Source organism: Carassius carassius, chromosome 10, assembly GCF_963082965.1.
Source record: "Carassius carassius chromosome 10, fCarCar2.1, whole genome shotgun sequence".
Taxonomy (NCBI): Eukaryota; Metazoa; Chordata; class Actinopteri; order Cypriniformes; family Cyprinidae; genus Carassius; species Carassius carassius.
The window spans coordinates 16,857,959-16,879,660 of NC_081764.1; the positions used below are offsets into that span (position 1 = coordinate 16,857,959).

At 35.4% G+C, this 21,702-nt stretch overlaps 2 protein-coding genes and 2 non-coding genes across 10 annotated transcripts; 3 read left to right on the forward strand and 1 right to left on the reverse strand.

Annotated features, from left to right (window-relative positions):
* Window positions 1-1,549: 1,549 nt before the first annotated feature.
* On the reverse strand, window positions 1,550-18,904 carry cep63 (centrosomal protein 63). 7 transcript variants are annotated; one of them, XM_059560411.1, is made up of 16 exons: window positions 18,878-18,904; window positions 14,163-14,265; window positions 13,608-13,785; window positions 11,934-12,029; window positions 10,096-10,191; window positions 9,833-9,955; window positions 9,603-9,716; window positions 6,704-6,895; window positions 5,568-5,713; window positions 5,296-5,442; window positions 5,090-5,192; window positions 4,742-4,939; window positions 4,498-4,584; window positions 3,807-3,997; window positions 2,769-3,090; window positions 1,550-2,213 (listed from the first exon to the last, which is right to left on the reverse strand). In XM_059560411.1, exons 2-16 carry the CDS (start codon window positions 14,201-14,203, stop codon window positions 2,037-2,039), a joined length of 2,211 nt encoding a protein of 736 aa, XP_059416394.1. In that variant the 5' UTR covers window positions 14,204-14,265; window positions 18,878-18,904; the 3' UTR covers window positions 1,550-2,036. The 7 variants fall into 7 exon arrangements, with proteins under 7 accessions (XP_059416394.1, XP_059416397.1, XP_059416396.1 ...); XM_059560414.1 differs by lacking the exon at window positions 18,878-18,904 and adding an exon at window positions 14,754-14,889 and having other exon boundaries at window positions 6,740-6,895; XM_059560413.1 differs by lacking the exon at window positions 18,878-18,904 and adding an exon at window positions 14,754-14,889 and having other exon boundaries at window positions 2,790-3,090.
* On the forward strand, window positions 16,362-16,433 carry trnap-cgg (transfer RNA proline (anticodon CGG)). Its single transcript has one exon. It is a non-coding gene; the product is annotated as a tRNA-Pro (tRNA).
* Window positions 16,761-16,832, forward strand: trnap-ugg (transfer RNA proline (anticodon UGG)). The gene has a single exon. It is a non-coding gene; the product is annotated as a tRNA-Pro (tRNA).
* On the forward strand, window positions 17,447-21,174 carry im:7152348 (uncharacterized protein LOC559250 homolog). Its single transcript, XM_059560418.1, has 4 exons — window positions 17,447-17,568; window positions 18,767-19,182; window positions 20,190-20,294; window positions 20,565-21,174. Exons 2-4 carry the CDS (start codon window positions 18,839-18,841, stop codon window positions 20,608-20,610), a joined length of 495 nt encoding a protein of 164 aa, XP_059416401.1. The 5' UTR covers window positions 17,447-17,568; window positions 18,767-18,838; the 3' UTR covers window positions 20,611-21,174.
* Window positions 21,175-21,702: the final 528 nt, after the last annotated feature.

Below are 21,702 nucleotides of genomic sequence, written 5' to 3' on the forward strand. Positions count from 1 at the left end.
CAATTCTTCACTTATGGGCCTCCTACTGTATATATATATATATAATGTATCTCTTACTGGTTTTTCTTTTTTTTTTGACAAGTGACATTTTTGGTTGAGGTCCATTGTAAAACTGAGGTTTTTTAGATATTATTTTTTTGTTATATTACGGTAATTACACAAAAATGTACCAAGCAACATTAATTGCTTGTAATTATATATAATATACTGTTATTAATATACAAGAATACAAGCAATTTTTATAACACTGTACTGTAAAAAAATTAAAGTTTTACCATTTTATCTGTTTGTAAAAATATTCACTAGAAATCTACAGAAGAAAATCCGAGAAAGTAAATACATTAAGGATCATGATTGCGCCCTCTGTTGGGTTGAAAAGATAATATATCATCTACTCACCCTCCTGTCGTCCCAAACCTGTATGAACTGCACACAGTTGAGGGTCCAAAGAACATTGAACTCCATTGACTTGATTTTCAAAAAAATCATATTTTTGTGCTTGTGTGTTCCACAGAAAATTTATATTTAGAAGATTTAGAAGAACATGCGGCTAAATGAGGTGTATGAGTGAAGTATGAGTTTCTGGGGTTGGTGAACTATGCCTTGAGGTTTGAATCAAGACTTTACAGGAGCTTTATGACAGCTTTCCATCTTACAAAAGACAATTCAACAAATAGAACAACACTCTGAAAGTTCTGGCCTTTTAAAGCAACTGTTTTAACTGTTCAAAACAAAATTATCAGGTGCGTTCCTAGCCACAGTTCAACCATTAAAGCAAGCCAAGTGTTGATTGATCTCTCAGTTTGCCCTTGACTTTGTCCAGGGTCCCAAGATTCATAAGTTCCTAGCAAATCAAAAATGTTTTTTCCTCTGCAAGCAAAAGAGTAAACGTCCACATTGCCAAATTCCTCCCTGCTGTTTGTTGAGCTCTGCGGGCCTGGTATCCAGGGTTACGGAATTCCGATCATAAAACCGCTGGACCAGAGCCCGGAAAAACATTTTTCCAGCACTTCCTAATCTGAGGAAGGGAAGAAGGAGCGAGAGAGAAAATAAAGAGACACATTCCAAAACAAATTAGATTTAGGATATTCCTATTCCCCCATTTCTCAAAGCAAGGGAGCACAAGTCTCGCACTCAGTATCACTCCGTTGGTGATATATGAGTCTGTGCTCAATAACAGCATTTGGCTATTTCCATGTGCTGGATCCCACATGGATGACATTAACATATCATGAGCTTTCTCCTGTTGAATGTTTGTGCTGCTGTAAACCGTCAGGCCTGGCACAATCTCTGCATTCTTGGGGTGAAACTCTACTAAATCATTACAGCGGGCTGTGATAGGCCACTAAACATAGGTGGAGACTTGAGAGAAAGCTTGTGTGTTTGACGTCAACTTTACATCTCGGCTGTGCAACACTGTCAAAGGATACGACCCCAGAGAATGTATCTAATCCCATCACATGTCCAAACAGCTTTTCACCCGAACCACAAAGTATCGAAGAAATAAAGCCATTCACATGAACTCACCCACTCCCATAAAAAACGCAGCTATGAAAACAAGCTCTTTTAATTCAAACTTAAAACACACATTCTTCACGATCATGTCAGTAGGTTTACAAAAAAGATGTTTTATGTTTGTTAAGGTTACACTGTACATAAATATTGACTGCATAAGAAAGAAAATGAGAAAAAGGCACAGCAAAACAATACAGAGTGTCTAAAGTGCTCAAAAAGATGATGACAGTAGATGCAAGAGACCATATGAAAGATCAAAGTTCAAGGTACAGGGAATAGGGAGTGTATATGCGATCATTTCTTCTCTAGAGCAATAAACATGGAGGTATTCAGCACTTTTGGAACAAAAAGTTGCTTGGCACTGCTTTGGTGTCATTTTTGCTGCACTGATGTAACAAGAGTCTTGTCCGATCATCTTGCAGCATCCATGAATCCCAAAACACATTCTTCTTCTCAAACAGAAATGTCCTTACAGACAGGTAATCACCTGTATACATCTCTGCAAGTTCAGATCAAGGCACTCAGTGGCCGTTTTGGGGTGTGCCGCCCTTGCCCAAGTATTTGGAGACTGTGCTGGCGTTTTCCAGCTTCATGCTCTGAATGTGGGCGTCCAGTCTCTGAAGCAGCTCTTGAGAGCGCAGTGTTTCCTCCTCCAGAAAGCGTGAAGTCACTGAGCCATTTGGAGATCCAGTGGAGTCCTGGAGGAAGTGGGAGGAACTGACTGTTAAGGCTGTTGTGCAATGGTACCGTGTGCATGACTGACATGCTTTCTTATTAAAGCAATGCCAAAAACAATACACACACACACATACAAATATGAATTATTAATTTATAAATATTATTATGCTTTGGGGAGTCGACCACATGATGCTTTACACCCTGAAATAATCCTGCCAAGTCATAAAGCCATTAAATTATGTCACATTTTAATTGACTTTCTGAACTCAACACATTCATGAGGGTCTGCAGGCTTTTTTTTTTTTTTTTGCATGTTGGTTGCACCATGACAACTGATTGATTGATTCCGATTTTTTTTTTAAGCATAAGTCTCAAATAATTTTCCTTAAAAAAAAAAATAAAATAATGCCAAACAACTCAAGGTTTCCTGTTCAGGAATGTAATTCTTAATATGCCTTTTTTTATTCATTATGATCTATATAGTTGTATGTATGAGTAGCATTTTTATATATATTTTTGAATACGTTCATAGATGGGGACATCATGTCCCAGTGACCCATATCTCTATTACTGACCAAAGGCAGAAAGTTGTCTACCGAGCTGGAAGCTTGAGCTTCCTCTCCATTAACCGCTGCACTGAGAAGAGCTGCCATCCTGTGGGCTTTACGGCTTGAAGATGAAGATGAGGCAGACGACGCAGAAGAGTGGGCCGGGGACACAGCCATCCTGCTCTCCTGTGACTGGCCATCGGGGCGATTAGGGGATGTTGGCAACAGGTTCTCAAGCTGTTTGAGGAGTGTCTGTATTTGGCCCTCGTAGTGCGAGGATCTTTCCTGCATCCGAGTCTCCATGGCCTGCAGCTCCTCCTGGTGTCTGCGCTGTACATCCTCATCAGATCTGTGACAGCACACAACACAACTATATAATGCACTTACACAAACTACCATTCCAAAGAGTTTTGGTACAATAAGAGAAATATTTTTATTCAGCAAGGATGAAATAAATTGATCAAAAGCAACAATAAAGACAATTATGTTACAAAAGATTTATATAAAAAAAAAAAAAAGCTGAAATGAGAATCCTGGTAAAATAAAGTATCACGGCTTCCACAAAATTATTAAGCAGCACAACCATTTTAAACACTGAAAATAAAAAAAGAAATGTTTCTTGATCAGCATGTTATAATGATCATTTGACACTAAAGACTGGAGTAATGGTTGCTGAAAATATAGCTTTGTCATTACAGGAATAAATTACCTTTTAAAATATATTAAAATCAAAATAGTTGTTTTAAATTGTAATATTATTTCACTATATTACGGTTTTGCTACTTTGGTGCATCAAAAACATCAAATATTCTTACTGACCCCAAACATTTGAATGCTAGTGAACGTATTCAACGTCAGTTGTTGGCAAGGATACCTGAATTATGTACAAAGAGTTCACACTGTCATTGTCACACTTCTCTTTACTTGATGAGTGATCAAGAAATAGTGCAAAATCATAAAAATGTATTTTCCAAATCCAAAAATGTTCATTTTTTTTTCTTTTTGAGTTTGCTGACTGTGTGTGTTAAGACGAGTGAATATTTTTTATGTGGAAATATCAGGTACCTGTTCTGAGCGTTCTTGTTCTGATTTTGTAGTAACGCTCTCTCGTACTTGTCCTGCCAGGTCTGGTTGTTGGCCTCCATGCGAGCTCGTAGCTCAATCATTTCCAGCCTCAGATGCCTGTTCTCTTCCTCCAAACTGTTCAGAGATGACACATAGCTGTCTCTAAGACTCGCCAGCTCTCCGTCACGCCTCTGACAGACAAACAAAGTGAAAAAAGTGTTCAACAAAGATACCAAAAAGGCATAAAAAACAGAAACAAGAAATACAAATGAAATCAATCTGGCTTGCATCATAAATTCATCCCGCAGTTTGTAAAAGGTAAAAAAATCCACGGTACAAACATTGTCCATTCAAAGTTAGAAAGCATCTAATCACTCATGAACTGTTTAAATAAAAATCATATTTCTATTAAATGACATACAAATCTTGTAATTTCTGAAATCATGGAGTTTTAATGAATTACGGCTTATTAATTTAATGTATTGACACTTTCGGATTCTGTTAATGAAATAAGCAATTTGAAAACGAGCAGAGTTTTCATTATAATAGCAGAAATCATGGGGCCTTCGAGTCAAAAAGATTGATACTGTTCAAATGATGTTAATGCAGATGCTGTTAATATAGCCCTGAACACTGTTTACATGAACACAGTAAAAGGAAAATTAAAGTTTTCAGAGCGAAGGAGGGAAACCTTAGGTGATCTTGACTCGACTCTCTCCAGAAGATCATTTAGATGCTGATTCTCAAGCTTTAGAGTTTCAAGCTGGACCTGTGTCACCTACAAAAACCAACATAACAGCAAAATCAGATATAAGAAATGATATAACAAACCAGTACTTCTCAACAAGCACAGGTTTCTTCTTCTTGGGTGATAAATGGCAGGTTTTTGTTTTTGATGCCTAATCTGGACAGGTTGCAAGTGTGTTTTGGTGAACCTTGAGTTCTGACGCCCGCCGCTCTGCTCGCTCCACTTCTGCCCGTAACTGTCGTTCGATACTGGAGGCCGAACCAGTGAGTGTGGCAATGGTGATGTCACGCTGATGAAGTTCGCTGGTTAACTGAGACACCTCCTTCCTCATTCCCTCCAACTCCCCACATCGAGTCTGTTCAGCCCTCTCAAGCTCTGCACGTAACTACAGACACAAAGAGTTACATTTAACTAAATATGGTCATCAGTAATTTGTAGATATTAATAAATTGAATAATTCCTCTTATAAATAAAGCTGCTCAGCTGCACACTGATAATACCTCAAACTAAAAAATTTACTGTTTATTGCGCATACATGTTTGATTTCAGCTGTACAGCAAGTGTGTTCCTCCTCCATCTGTTTCCACTCATTTTCTCGTCTGCTCATCTCAGCTTTATGCTTTCTCATGCTCTCCAACCTGACAAAACAAATAAAGTTCAAGGTTTTTATTCCAGAATAAGCTATTATTCTATTGTTAGTTGTTGCTGCTGTCATAAAGAGTCTTTTGGAAAACGTCTCACTTGTCTCGAAGTCTGATGACCTCAGCTTTCAGGTGATTCTCACAAGTCTGGGAACTGTTCAACTTGGCTGTGACTTTCTCCAGCTCTTGTCTAAGCAAGGCCAAGTTTGGAGACGAACCGTGTGATCCTAAACATTCCTCTAGAGACCTATACAAAGAGATAAGTGATTTGACACTGAGAATGATTGATACTTGATTGTTACTTTATGGACTGTTGTTAAATGATAAATCCTACCATAATATTTCTGTGTATGTAAGCAGATGATAATATACCTAATGACTTGCTCTTTTGCTTGCAGAGTTTGGTTAAGTCGGGTCACTTCCCGCCGTAACTGCTGCTGCTGGATTCCTGTGCTACGTACAAACTGATCCTGAGCGTCCAGTGTAGCCTTCAGCTCCTCTCGCTCTTCACTCAAAACCTGCAGAGAACAGCGTTGCCATTATTCAAACAATCACATATGACATAAAATAACATTTTGTGCTTTGCTCAGCTATTAATGCTTCAGCTATTAAACCAGGGGCCAATTGCATAAACACAGCCACTATGTTAAGACTGTGGCAACTAGCTGTTAGCCAAGAGATAATCAGTCTTAGTTTTCTGATTGAGATTGGGCCAATCTACATTTTTGTAACTGAATTTAAACAGTTATGACCAGTCTAGAAATTCCAAGGCTAACTTTTTAAGTCTAGTCTAAGCAGTTTATGCAACTGGACCCAATATCTAATGCTGCCTTAAAGTCATGTTGGAACAATCATATTATTGAACTGAGCTTTATGAGTTTTCAAAATATAAAAATGAAAAGCAAAATCATCAAAAAAAAAAAAAAGCAATCCATGCAATTTGTGCACTATATTGCTTATATAACTGAAGTCTGAATTTATATTTTATGTGAGAAACAAGCCAAAATGTAAGATTACCCAGTAATAACCTTTCCCTTCAAAGATTCCGGTGCCCATTTTTAATGTTCTCTGTCTATGTGTTAAGATCAATGTTTATATGTGAATAAAAGCCTAGATTAAATGTGTTCATCATATAAAGTGAACATGCATTTTCAGAAGACTTGAATTAAACAGCTTGATTCATATGGATCACTATTAAAATGTCTGTGTGTGCTTTTTGATGCTTTAATTTTGAGGTTTTTATCTCAATGAATGGACAAAAAGATGAGAGAATATTACAAATATTTTCCTTTTTGTCCTGAAATTAAACAAAAGATTGATTTTGTAAAAACATGAAAGTGAATAAATAATGACATCATTTTCATTTTTGTGTAAACTAATCCTTTTAAGAAGGAACTCCCCAGGAAGATATGAAGGCAACATATACCTCCTCTTCCTTTTGTTTCTCTCTCCACACCACACACTAATGTCCATCTCTACCTCTACTATTCTTGTGGATCTGGATCTACCTGTCCCCGTACGTAAGCTGCAGTGGGGCAGCTGACCTGATGTTCCTGGATCGAGTCTCCCAGCTCATCCTGAAGCAGCCGAAGTCTCCCCAGTTCCAGTTCTTGAGTATGTAGGCTGTCCTGAGCCCTCTGCAGCTGAGAGCGCAGCCGCTGCAGTTCTGCCTGCTCCTGTGTCCGACCTACACCCTGAGTCTGACACACAAAATTTCACACATACTAATATGACAACTTTACTAATCCTTGAAAGATGAGAGGTTTCTCAAAAAGTTGTTTCATCACCCAGTGTATCATGAGCCTTCTCCCTTCATGTTGTGGTACATGTATCTTTTGGCTTTAATCTTTTTTTATAAAGTAAATTTAAGATTAACTTTTATTTTGTTAGTAATATTTTAATACAAACACTTACTGGACTGAAGCACCTTAGGTTAACTAGATTATCCATACAAATATTTTTTAAAGAAAAATCCCGGTAACACATGAATATCAAATAATACATCAGGCTATTATTTGTACATCTCTCGGTCACTACTGTATTGCATTAGAACTAAAACTACAGAGCTTTATTCACAAAACTAAGCATTTAAATATCACCTTACTAAAACATATTATTAAAAGATATAGTGTGATAACTGATATTTACATGGATATTATCCAAGTAGTCTGTTTTACTGTTATAAACATTTTAGAGATTTACATTACAAGCGATCAGAATTTCAATTTAGATGTCGGCCATATAAATATCAGTACTTACACTAAATTACATATATTTAGCTCAGTTTGTGCCTCTGAATAAAACTGAGAAAAGAACATATAGGGCCCTGGGGCTACAGAAAACCCAAGGGCTCCTTTCACAGTAGCCTACCTGCCTTCTTTCTCAAATCTACAACACACAGCGATACAAGGAGTATGCATACTAAATATTCCAAGCTACAACATATTAAAAGCATAAATTCAATAACACTTGATATATTATGCCAAAGCAAAACAGGTTTTCTTTGGGCTGAAATTCAGCCCTTCTGGCCCATGTTTCCCCATAAATGTTTTGCTGGGGTTTGGGACATGGTACAAACAATAATTACCATTTTTGACTATACTGCAAATGCATTTAAGTTAACAATATTATTATTCCATTATATTGCAGGCTTTTAATTACTGAATTGATATGTTACTTTATAGTCTATTATAACTATTAAATATTTTTTTGTAGTTGTCCTATGAAAAGCTTCACTGTAATTCAAAAATCCAAAGTGAACCATAGCAGCCTGTTACTAAGATCATAAATCAGGCAAAACCCATGTTGCCTATTACCATGGTTTCACGGTTTCTATAACAACAACAACATTTATAACAACAATAATGATAATAAACAGAAAAAAATACATATTGTTTGCAACGAAAAACATCTTTAAAACATAAAACTAAAACAAACTCTATAAAAGTGACATTTTGCCCTTATAGTACCCAATATTTAATATTAGTAGTTTATAATAAAAAGTGACATTAATGATAATGGTTACACTTTATTTTAAGGTGTCCTAATTACAGTCTAATTATACAGATGAGTACGGAGTAATAATAATTAACTACTTTTATAAACTATATGGTTAGGATTAGGATTTGGGTTTGACTTAGGGATACTTGTATGTTATTTTACATAACTAATTGTCATTAAAATAGAGGTGGTGCACTGTGGATTGATTGAAATGATTGTATTTCATCAATTATTTACATCAAGACTTCAGTTTACACGGAGCTATTTAATCTTGTTTCAGATAGCATCGCCTTTATGTTCCTATATAATGGTGTACGTGTTGTGAGTTGAATTCAAATATATCAAGCGATTGGTTATCAATTTAGTCGAGGAGTGAGATCCAGGAAAGCGTCAGGCTATAGTTCGTCAGTGCTGTCCGGTCCGGTCCAGTCCATCTGCTCTCGTTTGCTGCACAGTTTTATTACATGGCTTTCGTTGTTTGTTGTTAAAGCTGAGGTGATTAAAAATACCTGCAACCGAGTTTAAACGAGTACAAAGACATTTTATCGCTCACAACTTTTTACTGCAGATAGGAAAGGATGAGTAATATGTTGGGAGGTTGGAGTTTTGGCAATCGACCCACCGGTAAAGTTTGTTTGCTCCCATTGGCCAATCATTCTATCGCCTTTCCACTGTCTCTGACATTTGGATACGATTGTATCATTTCTCCTCCTAGCAGCATTTGCACACAACTTCCAAATTGGTTAGGAAGCAACCATCACCCTCGGCTTATCACCACGGTAAAATGAATGATTTTACTGAATATAAAGAATGTATGAATATACCCACACAAAACCAATGACCTCCTAAATAAAAACACAGTAGGTTTTATGGCGCTAATCAACGTACATAATGATTTAAAAATTATAAAATAATTATTATTCTTAAGCGTCATTTTACAGAATTAAGTGGGAAAATATAGGTAATTCTAACATCACGCTTTAGAAGTTAAAATATTTGAACGCATCTGAAGCTCAAATTAGACCCGAAGTTTTGGCATACGCATATGATCGGAACTCCACGCAGCTCCCGCACTACTCTCCAGTGGATATGAATGACTTCTGCTCTGTCACTTGTGGGAGATAGTGGAAAGGTGGCTTTAGGCTTGCTTTTCCTTACCTTCACAACCAATCACGGGCCCCCCATTGCTTGGGCCCTGGGGCTTCAGCCCTGCCTAGCCCTTATATTAATCTGGCTCTGAATATGAGCTCCTTATGGTCTTAAATCATTCTACATGAACCATACAAGCCCGATCATAAAACTTTTTGATATGATTTTGAAAAACAAAGTCTTAATAATATATACACACACACACTTTCTGACTATTATTTTGTATGCTAGGCTTGTAAATGTTCTAATTAGAGCCACCTGGATGAGAGCAAACTGTTCAGCCAGGTTCTTCCTCTGTTCCTCCAGTGAAGTCACTTGTTTCTGATACTGCAGTCTCTGCTGTTCCCACTCTGCTGAATGCTGACGGAACTCCTGCATTCACATAAATAGATCTTCAATGAACTTCATTCAATTATTGAACTAAAATGATCAAACAATACTATATAAACGAAAATAAAGTCCATTTTATATTCAGCCAGTCTCTGTACCTCCAGCTTGCTTTTGAGGTGGGACAGCTCAGTCCTGTCCTCCTCTCTGCTCAGAGCTCCTTCTCGTGCCTCCTTCAGATGCTTACGCTGGAGCTTTTCATAGCTGTGTTTCAGTTTAGACAACTGTTGAAAGGAGGTAGCTGTTAACTATCTTACTGATAAAAAGATGTTGTAGTGAAAGGAACTAAATCATGTCATACAGTGTGTTGGAGTGTAACAATAATATATACAGCACTGTTTACTAAAATAAAAGCTGATCGTACTTCATCTTTTACATACTGCAGCTGTTCTTCATACTTCACAACCAGATCTTGTTTTCCAGCTTGCATCTCATCTAGCTGTTTCCCCAGCACTCGGATCTGGAGAACATAAGATCGGTTTATCAGAGCCAGCATGAACTGCAGCTCAAACACTACACCTAGTGGAGAGTTATCTACTTACTACATGAACAATGACTTTATTATATAATGGAAAATGCAGTCCACAAGCATGTATATGAGGATCCAAAAGTCTGAGACCACTAGCCAAAATGTTTTTATTTTTTCTGAAATCAACATTTTTCATAACAATCTTATTGTTAGTTTAATAATTTTACTGCAAAATCAAATTCAAATTATTATTAATATTATATAATATATTAAATTATTATATATTATATAATAATATTAATATTTTTAACATCATGTAGTATTTTGTCTTATTTTTTATTTATTTTATGCCATAATATTTTTCAAAACCTTTATTTTTTACATTTTATATTAAAACATGATCTCAGACTTTTGGACTATTGAAGCAATTCAATTTCAATAGTATTAAATGTACATTACATTTATTCATTTAGCAGACGCTTTTATCCAAAGCGACTTACAGATGACGACAGTGGAAGCAATCAAAAACAACAAAAAGAGCAATGATATATAAGTGCTATAACAAGTCTCAGTTAGGTTAACGCAGTACACGTAGCATGGGCTTTTAAATTATATAAAAAATGAAAAAGAAAACAGATAGAATCAAAAAAAGAATAGAGCAAGCTAGTGTTAGAGATCTTTACCCATACACACACACAATTGCATAATAAATGAAAAGAAAATAGAATACCAAAAGATTAGCAAGGTAGTTAGATTTTAAAGAATAGAATTAGAATAGTGAGTGTTAAAGTTAGAGGGTCAAATAAAGATGGAAGAGATGTGTTTTAAGCCGATTCTTGAAGATGGCTAAGGACTCAGCTGCTCGGATTGAGTTGGGGAGTTCATTCCACCAGAAGGGAACATTTAACTTAAAAGTATTAGTGATATTACTGAATTTAATTTAATTTCATATAATTTATGCAACATTAGATGCTAAGTATCTGCATTTGAATTTAATGCACTTAATCTAACAAAACCAACATAAAGAAAATAATACCTTTAATAATGATATTAAACATTAAAATTAAAAATCAAAACGGTATAATAAAACACTGCTTTCCCCCATATTACAGTAATGATATCATTATCAACAGTATATATAATCATAAAGTTTCTTGACTTTAGATTTTTCTAAATCTTTATTTTAAAGTTAGATGGTGAAGAACATATTATCAACATGATATTAGAGTTCTGGAATAATTACGATTACATTTTAGACCCATTAAATATTTAAATAATACTAAAATTATTATAATATAACGTGATGTCATTTGGCCATTTAATAATATTATGTTGATTTAATCAAGCATTTGCATTTGCATTTTAATCTAATATATTCAGTCAGTTATTCTGATATACATCATGAGCAGTTGCCCTAACAAAATGAAAACAAAGAAAACAATATCTTTAAAATGTAAAAAATGTAACAATATAATCATTATATCAGAATACTGTCTTTCCCTATATTATACACTGTATTATTGTAATAGTGTCAATTTATTGATATGTAATCAGAGAAACTTATACAAGAAATACTGATGCAGCAATCAAAACAATCAACGTGGCTTTACCAACAACAGTCCTCACCTATCTAATATGTCACACAGTTAATGCTTATAATAATGCTCAAACAGAAGCATTCAGTCTAGTCTAGTCTTGTCATGCAGGAAGACCCACGTCTTCATGCAGTTCACCTGCTGTAGCCCCTTGTCCACTACCAACTTCAACATTTGGAAACCACCGTCCTGGAGCTCCAGCAGGGACATTATCACCTCTCTCACCCCAAGCGTCTGCCAGGGGTGAAGGCAGAGCATATGACGTATGTGATTTTGCTGAGCCATTATATTTAAGAGAGATCTTACCATGGAAAGTATAACTCACACAAAACCATCAAAATCATTTTAGTCCTTCAGAAGATTATGTTGCCTCATATTACATTTAATTGTACTGAACATGCTTTGTCTCATATACTACAGTATTAATAACGGATCAGACTAGGGCTGTAGCTATCGAATATTTTAGTAATCGAGTATTCTACCAAAAATTCCATCGATTAATCGGATAAAATGTGTTTTTGCTTAATTAAAGTGCAATATTAATTATGCAAGAGAAAATAAGACTCCTGGGTCTCTTAAAATGAACAACTAAGTTTAATTTTTTAGAAAAAAACATTTTTATTTTTTAAATGCATAGAATGCAATGCATACATCAAAAATAAACATTTAATTATTACCCATTGTTTCTCTGTCTGTACTTGTACTGTAAAGTTGACAGATGAATTAAGTGCATTTAAGTGTCATTCAGTTGGGGTTTTAAATAAAGCATTTTTTCAGAGATGCACATTAAACATTAAACACATAAAACATTAATTTAATTTATCTTTTAATTATTGAAAATTAACTTAACTTTTTGGTAAACAAAGGGGATTTACTATAAAAAATAAAACATGGAAGAAATGTTGTGTGATTAAACCTTAAAAAAAATGTTTTGATTTTTCTTTAACCGGACTTTTATTTTGACGGGTTGACGTACATTTACAGTTCTGTGTATGTGATGTGACGCTAGTTTTACTCAAATCAAATGGTCAAATCCTCATGAAGTGACTGTCAGAGCAGTTCTGGAGATGTTGTTCATGTGTTCACGTCTTATTTAGTGAGACAGCAGACGCTAAAATCACCGGAGCGTCACACGCGCTTCAGTGTGTGTTGATAAAGGAAGTCGTGCTTCTGCTCCATTCATTAACACGGACACACAAAACATGCAGAATTCATATTTAAACAGATTGTTCCAGCTTAATATTTACAGATATTAGCCCATATCGTGATTTGATTTAAGTGCAATGACCTATTTTTGATTAATTCATTCAAAATTTGGCAAATTCCATGCCATTCCGCGTTAAACTGTAAATTCCGTTTTTATGACTGGATTCCGCGATTCCCTCCGCGTTTTCTGCATCGCAGAAATCATAGGGCCCTAGTTGTGGTATGCCAGCTCTATCTTGCAATGGACACACGCCACGGCATTCTCTTTACGTTTGCCCGCGCCCTCAAATCAAAACACTGCTGACTCCTTGCAGTATGAGATTTCAGACTCAGCGCTTGTGTCTCCTTCCGCTTTGTGGGTGACGTAAACACGTTGTGCCACATTAAATAAAAATCATTGCGAAAGAACCTGACGTGAGATTTAAAATAAATTAAAAGAGGCTTCGAGGCAGAGGAATTTGCCTCGATCATTTTTTGTAATCGAGTTACTCGAGGAATCGTTTCAGCCCTAGATCAGACCATGGAAAGTTGCTTTATAACTTTCAAGACTTTGTTTCAATGTACCAAATTTGCTTCTTATAACAGTTTGGCACTACAATACAATACCTCCGAGCTCCTCTTGTCGAGCAGAGCTTTGGCTGACTGGAGTTCCTCCTGCGTATTCTGCAGACGCAGCTTCATGGCTCGAACCTCAGCCTCCCATTCACGCCGCTTGTGCCCCACCATGATGTCGATCTGCCGCATCAGCTCCTGTAATTCCGGCTCACAGGATGACAGGACAGAGCTGTGTAGATGAATACAACATGCAACCTGAGTACTGCAAATAGTGGATGCTGTATGCCTGCACACAGTGGGTATAGAAAGGAATCACCCCATTTATAATAATCACATTTTGTTCCATTGCAGCCTGCAACGAAGACATACACAATTTTTTTTTATTTTTATATCAAGCTGTATTTACTCAGTGCAACTTATAACCTCCAAGTGAAAGATATAACACCAACATATTTGGGATAAAGTTTGTGGATAGGCACAAGTCAGATGAGTCTAAAATTGACAATATGGGGGGATTCTTTTCTATAACTTCTGTACATACAAATGTATAACGCGAGTCACTTTTTTAATATGTGGATTGAGCAGAATTTGAATTCTCCCATGTACCTGACATCATGATCACGGAGCGTGCTCAGAAATTCCTCCATTATTTCTTAGTGATCTTCCTTGTACATCCTTATTACAAAAGATCAAAATCTTGGCTGCATGCCTGAGAAAAGGAAAGAAAATTAGCAGAGATGAGAGCAGAGTCTGCATTAAAGTTAGTTAAAGGAAACTTTATACAAATAAGTTACCGTCGGTGTGCTCTGAGAGAATTAAGTTGATATTTCAAGTTGTCAGGTAACGTTATAACAATATTTCATTGGTCAAATATTGTAATATACGAAACAGAATGGGTGTTCCAATAATAACTGCATACTACGTGGTGAGCTATTATTAGAAGCTGAATATAATGTGATATAATTACGTTGATAAGTGATATTTTTCGGTGTTTTTGCACACTTGGTCTTATTGTCTTATTGGTTTGTTACTAGTAAATCACTTCTTGGCTAACATTAGCATGTTAGCGTGGAAAAAATGGTTCGTGCATTGTTTTAACGTTACTTTTACTGTGTTTACACAGAACTACGATGTTTGAATTCGAGATAAACTTTGTGTTAAAGTTTAAAATTTGCTGAAAGTACAAATCTCACTTACAATTTCTGGGACACTTGACATCTTGTTTGTCAGTTGGGGTTGTAGGGGTGACAGAAACAGTTGAAAGAACAACCAAGAACAAAACAAGACTAGAGAACAGCCACTCTGCCTGCGCTTCCGCAGAGTGTCACGTGCTTCACAGTAAGGATTCTCATTGGACACGTTTGTACATTCTGCAATATTCCTGGTTAAGTTTGCTTGTAATTTGAATGATCTATTGCTAGAATTCCTTTAATATCCAATTTCCTTCCTAATTTGATGATACATTTTTTAAGTTTTTTTTTCTTTATTCCTTATATTTCCTACAGTTTAATAGAAAAGAAATGTCACATTTATCTTTAATCATAAGACATAATGTATTATTAATTCTTGTGTGTCCTAACCGTATGTATAACTGATTTCTTCTGTTCTGTTTTTACTAGGAATTGTTTTAACTTTAATTATTTTCTTTTTTAAATTCTGTAATATTCTCTTCCTTTATTATCTGAGTCCCCAATCTTTTTCCAGTGGTTATCAATGAGGTTTTAATTCATGTTTTTCCTTAATTTTTTTCCAAAAGAAATCTTGATTTTGTCATTCTGAATAAACTTTTTTAACGTTTTTTATTTTTATTTTTTGGCTCCCCTATTTAAACATCCTGGCTTCCGCCACTGCAGTATGTCCATTTCCTGAATCTTTAGATCCATCATTCAGTTTAAATTTCTAAATATTTCTAAATATAAAAATATTTTTATTTTATATATTCTCATACCAACCTACAGATATTGTCATTTCCATTCTCTAACCATTCCCTTTTCTTTTCAATATTGCTTGTAATTTGGGATAGAGTGGTGCATTTAAATGCTCTATATAACTTATAGAATATAACACTTTATTTAGTTGTCACACAAGCAAACACAATAACGATTTTTACGACACTTTCATTAGCCATTTTGATTGCACAACCCAATTTACAAAACCTATTAATGCGGTATATATACATTTGGTTTTAAAGATAAATTTACACAACAGTTGTACATTACTGGTATTTCTGCCTACGCCGGTGACAAGAGTGGCAGCTGTACAAACACTCTACATTATCGCAAAGGACTGTGGGTAATTTATTCGCCCATCCATGCATCCATAACATACGAGGTGTTGGTGATGACATATGATGGATTTGCTGAGTAACGTAAACTTTAGTAGAAAATGCGAGAGCTTCAAAACACGATTAGGTTACAACAAATAGATAATACACTTAAACTTGAATAATACATGATTGTTTACAAATACACGTGTTTTTGGTAAGTTAGTTAGCTAACTAGTTATGGATACAAAGTATGCTGAGTTTACCGTAAGTTATGTATGCGCATAATTGTCATTATATAACTGTTATTAGAAATGTATTTTACATTTGTTGTGTACACATACATTCTGAACTGAATTCAGTGAGAAGTGCTCAGCAATATAAACGTATCTTTGCAACATTGAATGAGGGTCATAAGACGCGTTCATTGTTGTTCTGATGTGGTTTAGCAGAGCAAATTTAAAATGCAATAAAATTAAAACAGTCCACGACGGTGTGTAGTTAGGGTTTTATAGTCTCAGGTCAGAATATTTATTGCACGTGGCTCGTTGGTCTAGGGGTATGATTCTCGCTTCGGGTGCGAGAGGTCCCGGGTTCAAATCCCGGACGAGCCCAATTATTTTTCTAAATGTTAATTTTTTTTATGGTCCGTTTACTCCTAGTAATATGTAGAACATCTACGCTAGCGGATTTACCTGTGAAAACGAAGAAATGTTTACGCTAAATACAAAGTAACGCTACCGTTGCGTATGTAACGTTACGTAGTAACAACTGCACTGACTGACGCGTGTAACTTACATTCCTATGCAGAGAACAACCATCTGTTAATAACACGAACTTCGACACAATATTATAATTAAAAGACATTAATTTCTATGATGAAATAGTTTGACAGTATTGCACTAAGGTTCAAGTTACATGAATATTAGACATTCGCAAGTGGCTCGTTGGTCTAGGGGTATGATTCTCGCTTTGGGTGCGAGAGGTCCCGGGTTCAAATCCCGGACGAGCCCTTACATTTTTAAATCCTTTTATTTAGATTTTTTTAGTGAGATAATATGTTAATAGTTCTTGATTATTTTTGTGTTTTATGTACTAGCCAAATCCAACAATTATCTAAGAACACTGACTGCTCAAGAAGACTGGTAGAGTCATATTGGATGTAATTGTAATATAATTTTTTTATTTATTTTTTTACGTATTTAGGATGAGAAAAAGGTAAGCTTTTTACAAAAAATTACTAACATAGAAAACTGTTAGAACAAGTGTTTTCCATTATTCCAGATTAACCTATAATTAACCTATAATACTATAATACTTATAAATAACCTATTCATATTATGACGTACTCCTCTCTGTTAAGACACTGTGTACCATCAGTATTTTCAGATCAGTATTTTTCCCCTTTTCCTCCCTGCCTCTGACATTTCTCTGTCCTGAGATCCAAACTCTCTTCCCCTATCCAGCCAGCACTGTGTTGACCTGAACCCTCAGAAGGATAAAGGTTTAATCATCATTGTGATTATGACATGGAGATACACTGATTTCTCAGTAACTAGTGAGATTTGCTTTGTGTGGCAATGGGGGAGGAGAAGGACATGTATCACCTCCCCCACGACTCCACAGCCACTTTAAAACACGCAGCGGCGGTTACTCAGACTGACAGTTTGCTCACACACCCACTAATTCTCCATCAGATGAGTTCATCTCCTGACAAATATCTGTAAGTGGATTAGGAGTCATTCTACTGTAAGTATATTTCTTGATTTCTTTCCTTTAAAACTGAGGTTGATTTACATTTATTTTTGTTTGTGTTTCATGAAAATTATTAAAAATGATTTTGATATTCAGTTGCACAGCAAACAATCTTAGTTTTGTTAATAAGTATTTTGTTGTTGTCCAGCAAGGTATCCAAACCTCATTAAATCAAGAAAGATTTACTTCAAAAACAAAACAGTATAAGATGTTGTCTTATTTTACAAATCTTGAAAACTATTCTAATACCATTTCAGTTTTTCTTCTTAACGTTACCAGATTTTCAAAAGTTCCTTGCTTAAAGTCTAAACAATTTAGACAGGAATAAGCTTGAAAAAAAATGAGATGTATTTTCTGAAACACCATATTCTTATGCTCTATTGCTTCTTGTAAATTGGTTTTTAGATGTTTTTAGTGGATAAAAATAATAATTAATTGAGTGATTTTTGCAGTGTGTTGGTTAACATGATATAGAAAGGACACACTGTTCAAATGGTTTGACACTGAGTCAAGTTACAGTTTGACTAAGGATGTTTTTCATATAATCTTTCACCTGACCATCGCTAACAAGACAGCAAAATTAACTAAACATAATATTATGCAAGAGTAGTCTTTGTACTGGAATACTATATAAATTGTTGTATTGGTGAAGTGAAATTGTAGATGTTCTCATGGCTGCAGAAACCAAAGATCTTGTCATTCTTTCATGCAGTATTGTTTTGTCTGCATTAGTACTCAGAAAGGGGTCAGAGGTCAACACTCAGAGGTCGTATTCAAGACTAACAGGTGGTCTGCAGCATTAGAGTAGAATACTGTTAGGATGAATGGTCAGTGGGGGTCTATCGGGCAATGGCTTTGCCATCTGTTTCAAGATTTTTTTGTCACTTTACTTTGCTTAAAGAAATAGTTCACAGATCTGAAAATTCTGTCATCATTTACTCATATTGTTCCAAACCTGTATGCATTTTGTTCTAATGAAGACATGGATTCCAATGTTATGTTTATGTTATGTTTATTTATATATATATATATATATATAGAGAGAGAGAGAGAGAGAGAGAGAGAGAGAGAAAGTTGTGGCCCAAGTTCAAACAGTTCCAAGAAAGTAATACAGGTTTGGAATGACATGGATGCATATAATTAAGGACAAAATCTTTTTTACTACATGTATGGACTACGTTTGTTTTTACAGAGTACACTGAACAATTTCCAGAAGACTGAACGCCACCATCATCAGATCAAACATCAGTTCCAGTGTTCAGCCATGGTGCTGTTTGAGGATCAGGAATGTGGGGTCTGTTACCTGCGTTACTCCCGCATCGACCGCGTTCCCAGAACTCTCCACTGCAACCACACATTCTGCACCCCCTGTCTGGAGACAATGGGGCTGCATTCCAGCGGCCTGCGCACCATTCGCTGTCCTCTCTGTCGCCAGGTGACTTGTTTGGACCGTGGCCTCAGCTTGCAGGAGGCTCTTTTTGTCAATAGCCAAGTGTGGGACAACATTTGTGATGAGCAAGAGGAAGAAGAGGATGAGAGACAGCAGGAAAAAGAGGAAGAGGGGAAAAACGCTAATATGCAGGTGCTGCCCTCATCACAAGCTGAATGGTGAGTGGGTCACTGAAATGACAAATTGATGTGTAATTGTATTCAAAAATAAATTTCATACAATGACTTCTTTGATGAGTGTTTTAATTAATTAATTAAATATTTTAAATGTCAGGGGGATACAACTGTCCTGATGATATAATTAAGAAAAAAGCCTTATTACCAGCATGGAATTCTCAAAAAGAAAATATTATTATTAAGTAGTCTGGCATAATCTATGATTCTTATAGACAAAAAAGCTGTTTAGCAGTCTTATTAAAATATTATTATTATTATTATTTGAAACATTTTTGTTACAAAATGAAAAAAAAAATAAATAAATAAAATAAAATCATAATATAATATAATATATGATGGAATAGACCCTAACAGACCCGAATGACTGTGTGTCAAAGTCAATACACCTCTCGTCATGTCAAGGCTAGTTCTGGGTGTAAAATGTCATGTGGTGCGACTCCCTCCAAAAATTTTTTTTTTTTACAAATATTTGTATTCCTTGAAAAATGTAAAGAATAAGATGTATTCATGGAAAATATGTTATTCCTTTTAAACTTGGTTACACCACATGACATTTCTAGAGTTATTACACGTAAACTTTCGCTGAAAATGGAACTTGGTGAATTCATTTTTAAACTAGAATTATTAAATGTTTTTCATTGTCGTCATATTCTTATTTTTCATTGACCCGAGTACCTCAGTGACTGGTGACTAATGTGTAACATGCCACCAGATGCTAAAATTAATTTACAGAGTCAAGTAAGCCTTTTGAATCAGCAACCTCCATATCATCTGATTCAGTTTATGAGTAGCCAGAATACTAGCAGAAAGTGTACACCCATTGTCACGTGAGATTTTGTTAGTAGTGCATTGGGTCTCACATCCCTTTAATTTTTTAAATACTTTTTAAAGAGACACCTCAGAGTGTCTGAAATAGTAGCTATAACATAGGGATGAATGCATCTGTGTTCCAATTCATATACCTAACTTCCTCTTGTCTCCGGTTTTAGTCCAGTTCGAAAACAATACAGACCCAAACTCCGACTCCCGTCTTTCCTGAAGAGAATGAGTTATTCCAGGCACCCTGAAGAGAGGATTGTTCCCACCTGCAATGTGTAAGTCTTCATCCTACTGTAATGATCGACAACTAAGTTGAAACAAAATGTAAATACACATAGGTAAGTAAATGATGTCACAATTGTAAATTTTGTGCGATTTGAATAAAGAGAATTAGTCAGGGATTGTAATACCGTCATATTAACACAAATACACTGGATGATGTTTTTTAACATTATAGTGACAGTTGTGTTCATCAAAAGTAAGAATAAAGGAAACAATAGAATACTTGCAGTTTTACTAAATTTTACCTTTGTCTCTCAACACAGAGAAATGATGTCATGGAGAAGGATTTCATCAGAAGAGATTTTATGAAAAGTGCGACAGACACCATAAGCAAAGGATTAGCAATACAAACAATAGACTTTCACCATCTGTTTTGCTTCTGTCACGTGCTAATTACGCCTGGCATACTGAAAAAGCGGGAGCAACAGTCAGTCCTGGACAAGGTTGTTTAAACAAATCCAAACCCCTCCATGTGCTTCAGTGACTGCATTTTCCTCTTGAATAGCCATAAGTCCGAATCCTGCTACTCCATCTGAGGGGAACTTCTCATTAGATATTCCACCCTTAATCCATCCCAGCTGCTGAGGCCGGATTTGTTTCAGCTGTCCCGAGAGACAGAGGGTCCCAGATGCGAAACAAGACTTTCAGAGCAGATGGCATCTTGGAAAGATTTGATTCACCCCCACTTCTCAAATGGACGCTTTTAAGTTATTTTAAGCTTTGTTATTTATATAACTTATAAATTATTGTAAATAAAAAATTCTGATAGCTGGAGTCTTTTTATGAAGCACATCCTGACATCATGTTTTACAAGACTATCTAGAGCAGAGGGAGTTCACACTTTTTTGATATAAGGACCCCAAATATGACATTCCCATTTCCAAAGAAAAACAAATAATACACGTTTTTTTAGATCTATTGTCATTGTACTTTAAAAAGAATAAAATAAATGCAATACCATGACTTTTACTAGTCTTTTACTAGTCAAAGGAAAAATTATATCAAATTAAATGTTGAAATGTTAAAAAAAATATAGCATTACAAATTTATGCCAAATTAAAAACATAAGTATATTCCATACTGCTGGCATATTCATAGTTGTGAGTCTGCAGCTGACCAAAAACACAAAGAATGGAATCACTCAGCCGTGTCAATGGATTATACATGCTTTTCATTAAACATATGTCATCTTTTATGGATCATTTCTGAAAAGAGTTTTGGTTTACCAAAGTTTTTTATATTACATTGGCAAATACAGAGTCTTTATCTACACACCTGCATGTGCTGTTTTCTGAAGAAAACTTTTATAATGTTGTCATTATAAAAGGTACAGAAATAAATATTTGCTAAAGCAATACATAACTGCAATAATTGATTAAAAAATAAACTGGGAAACAAAAT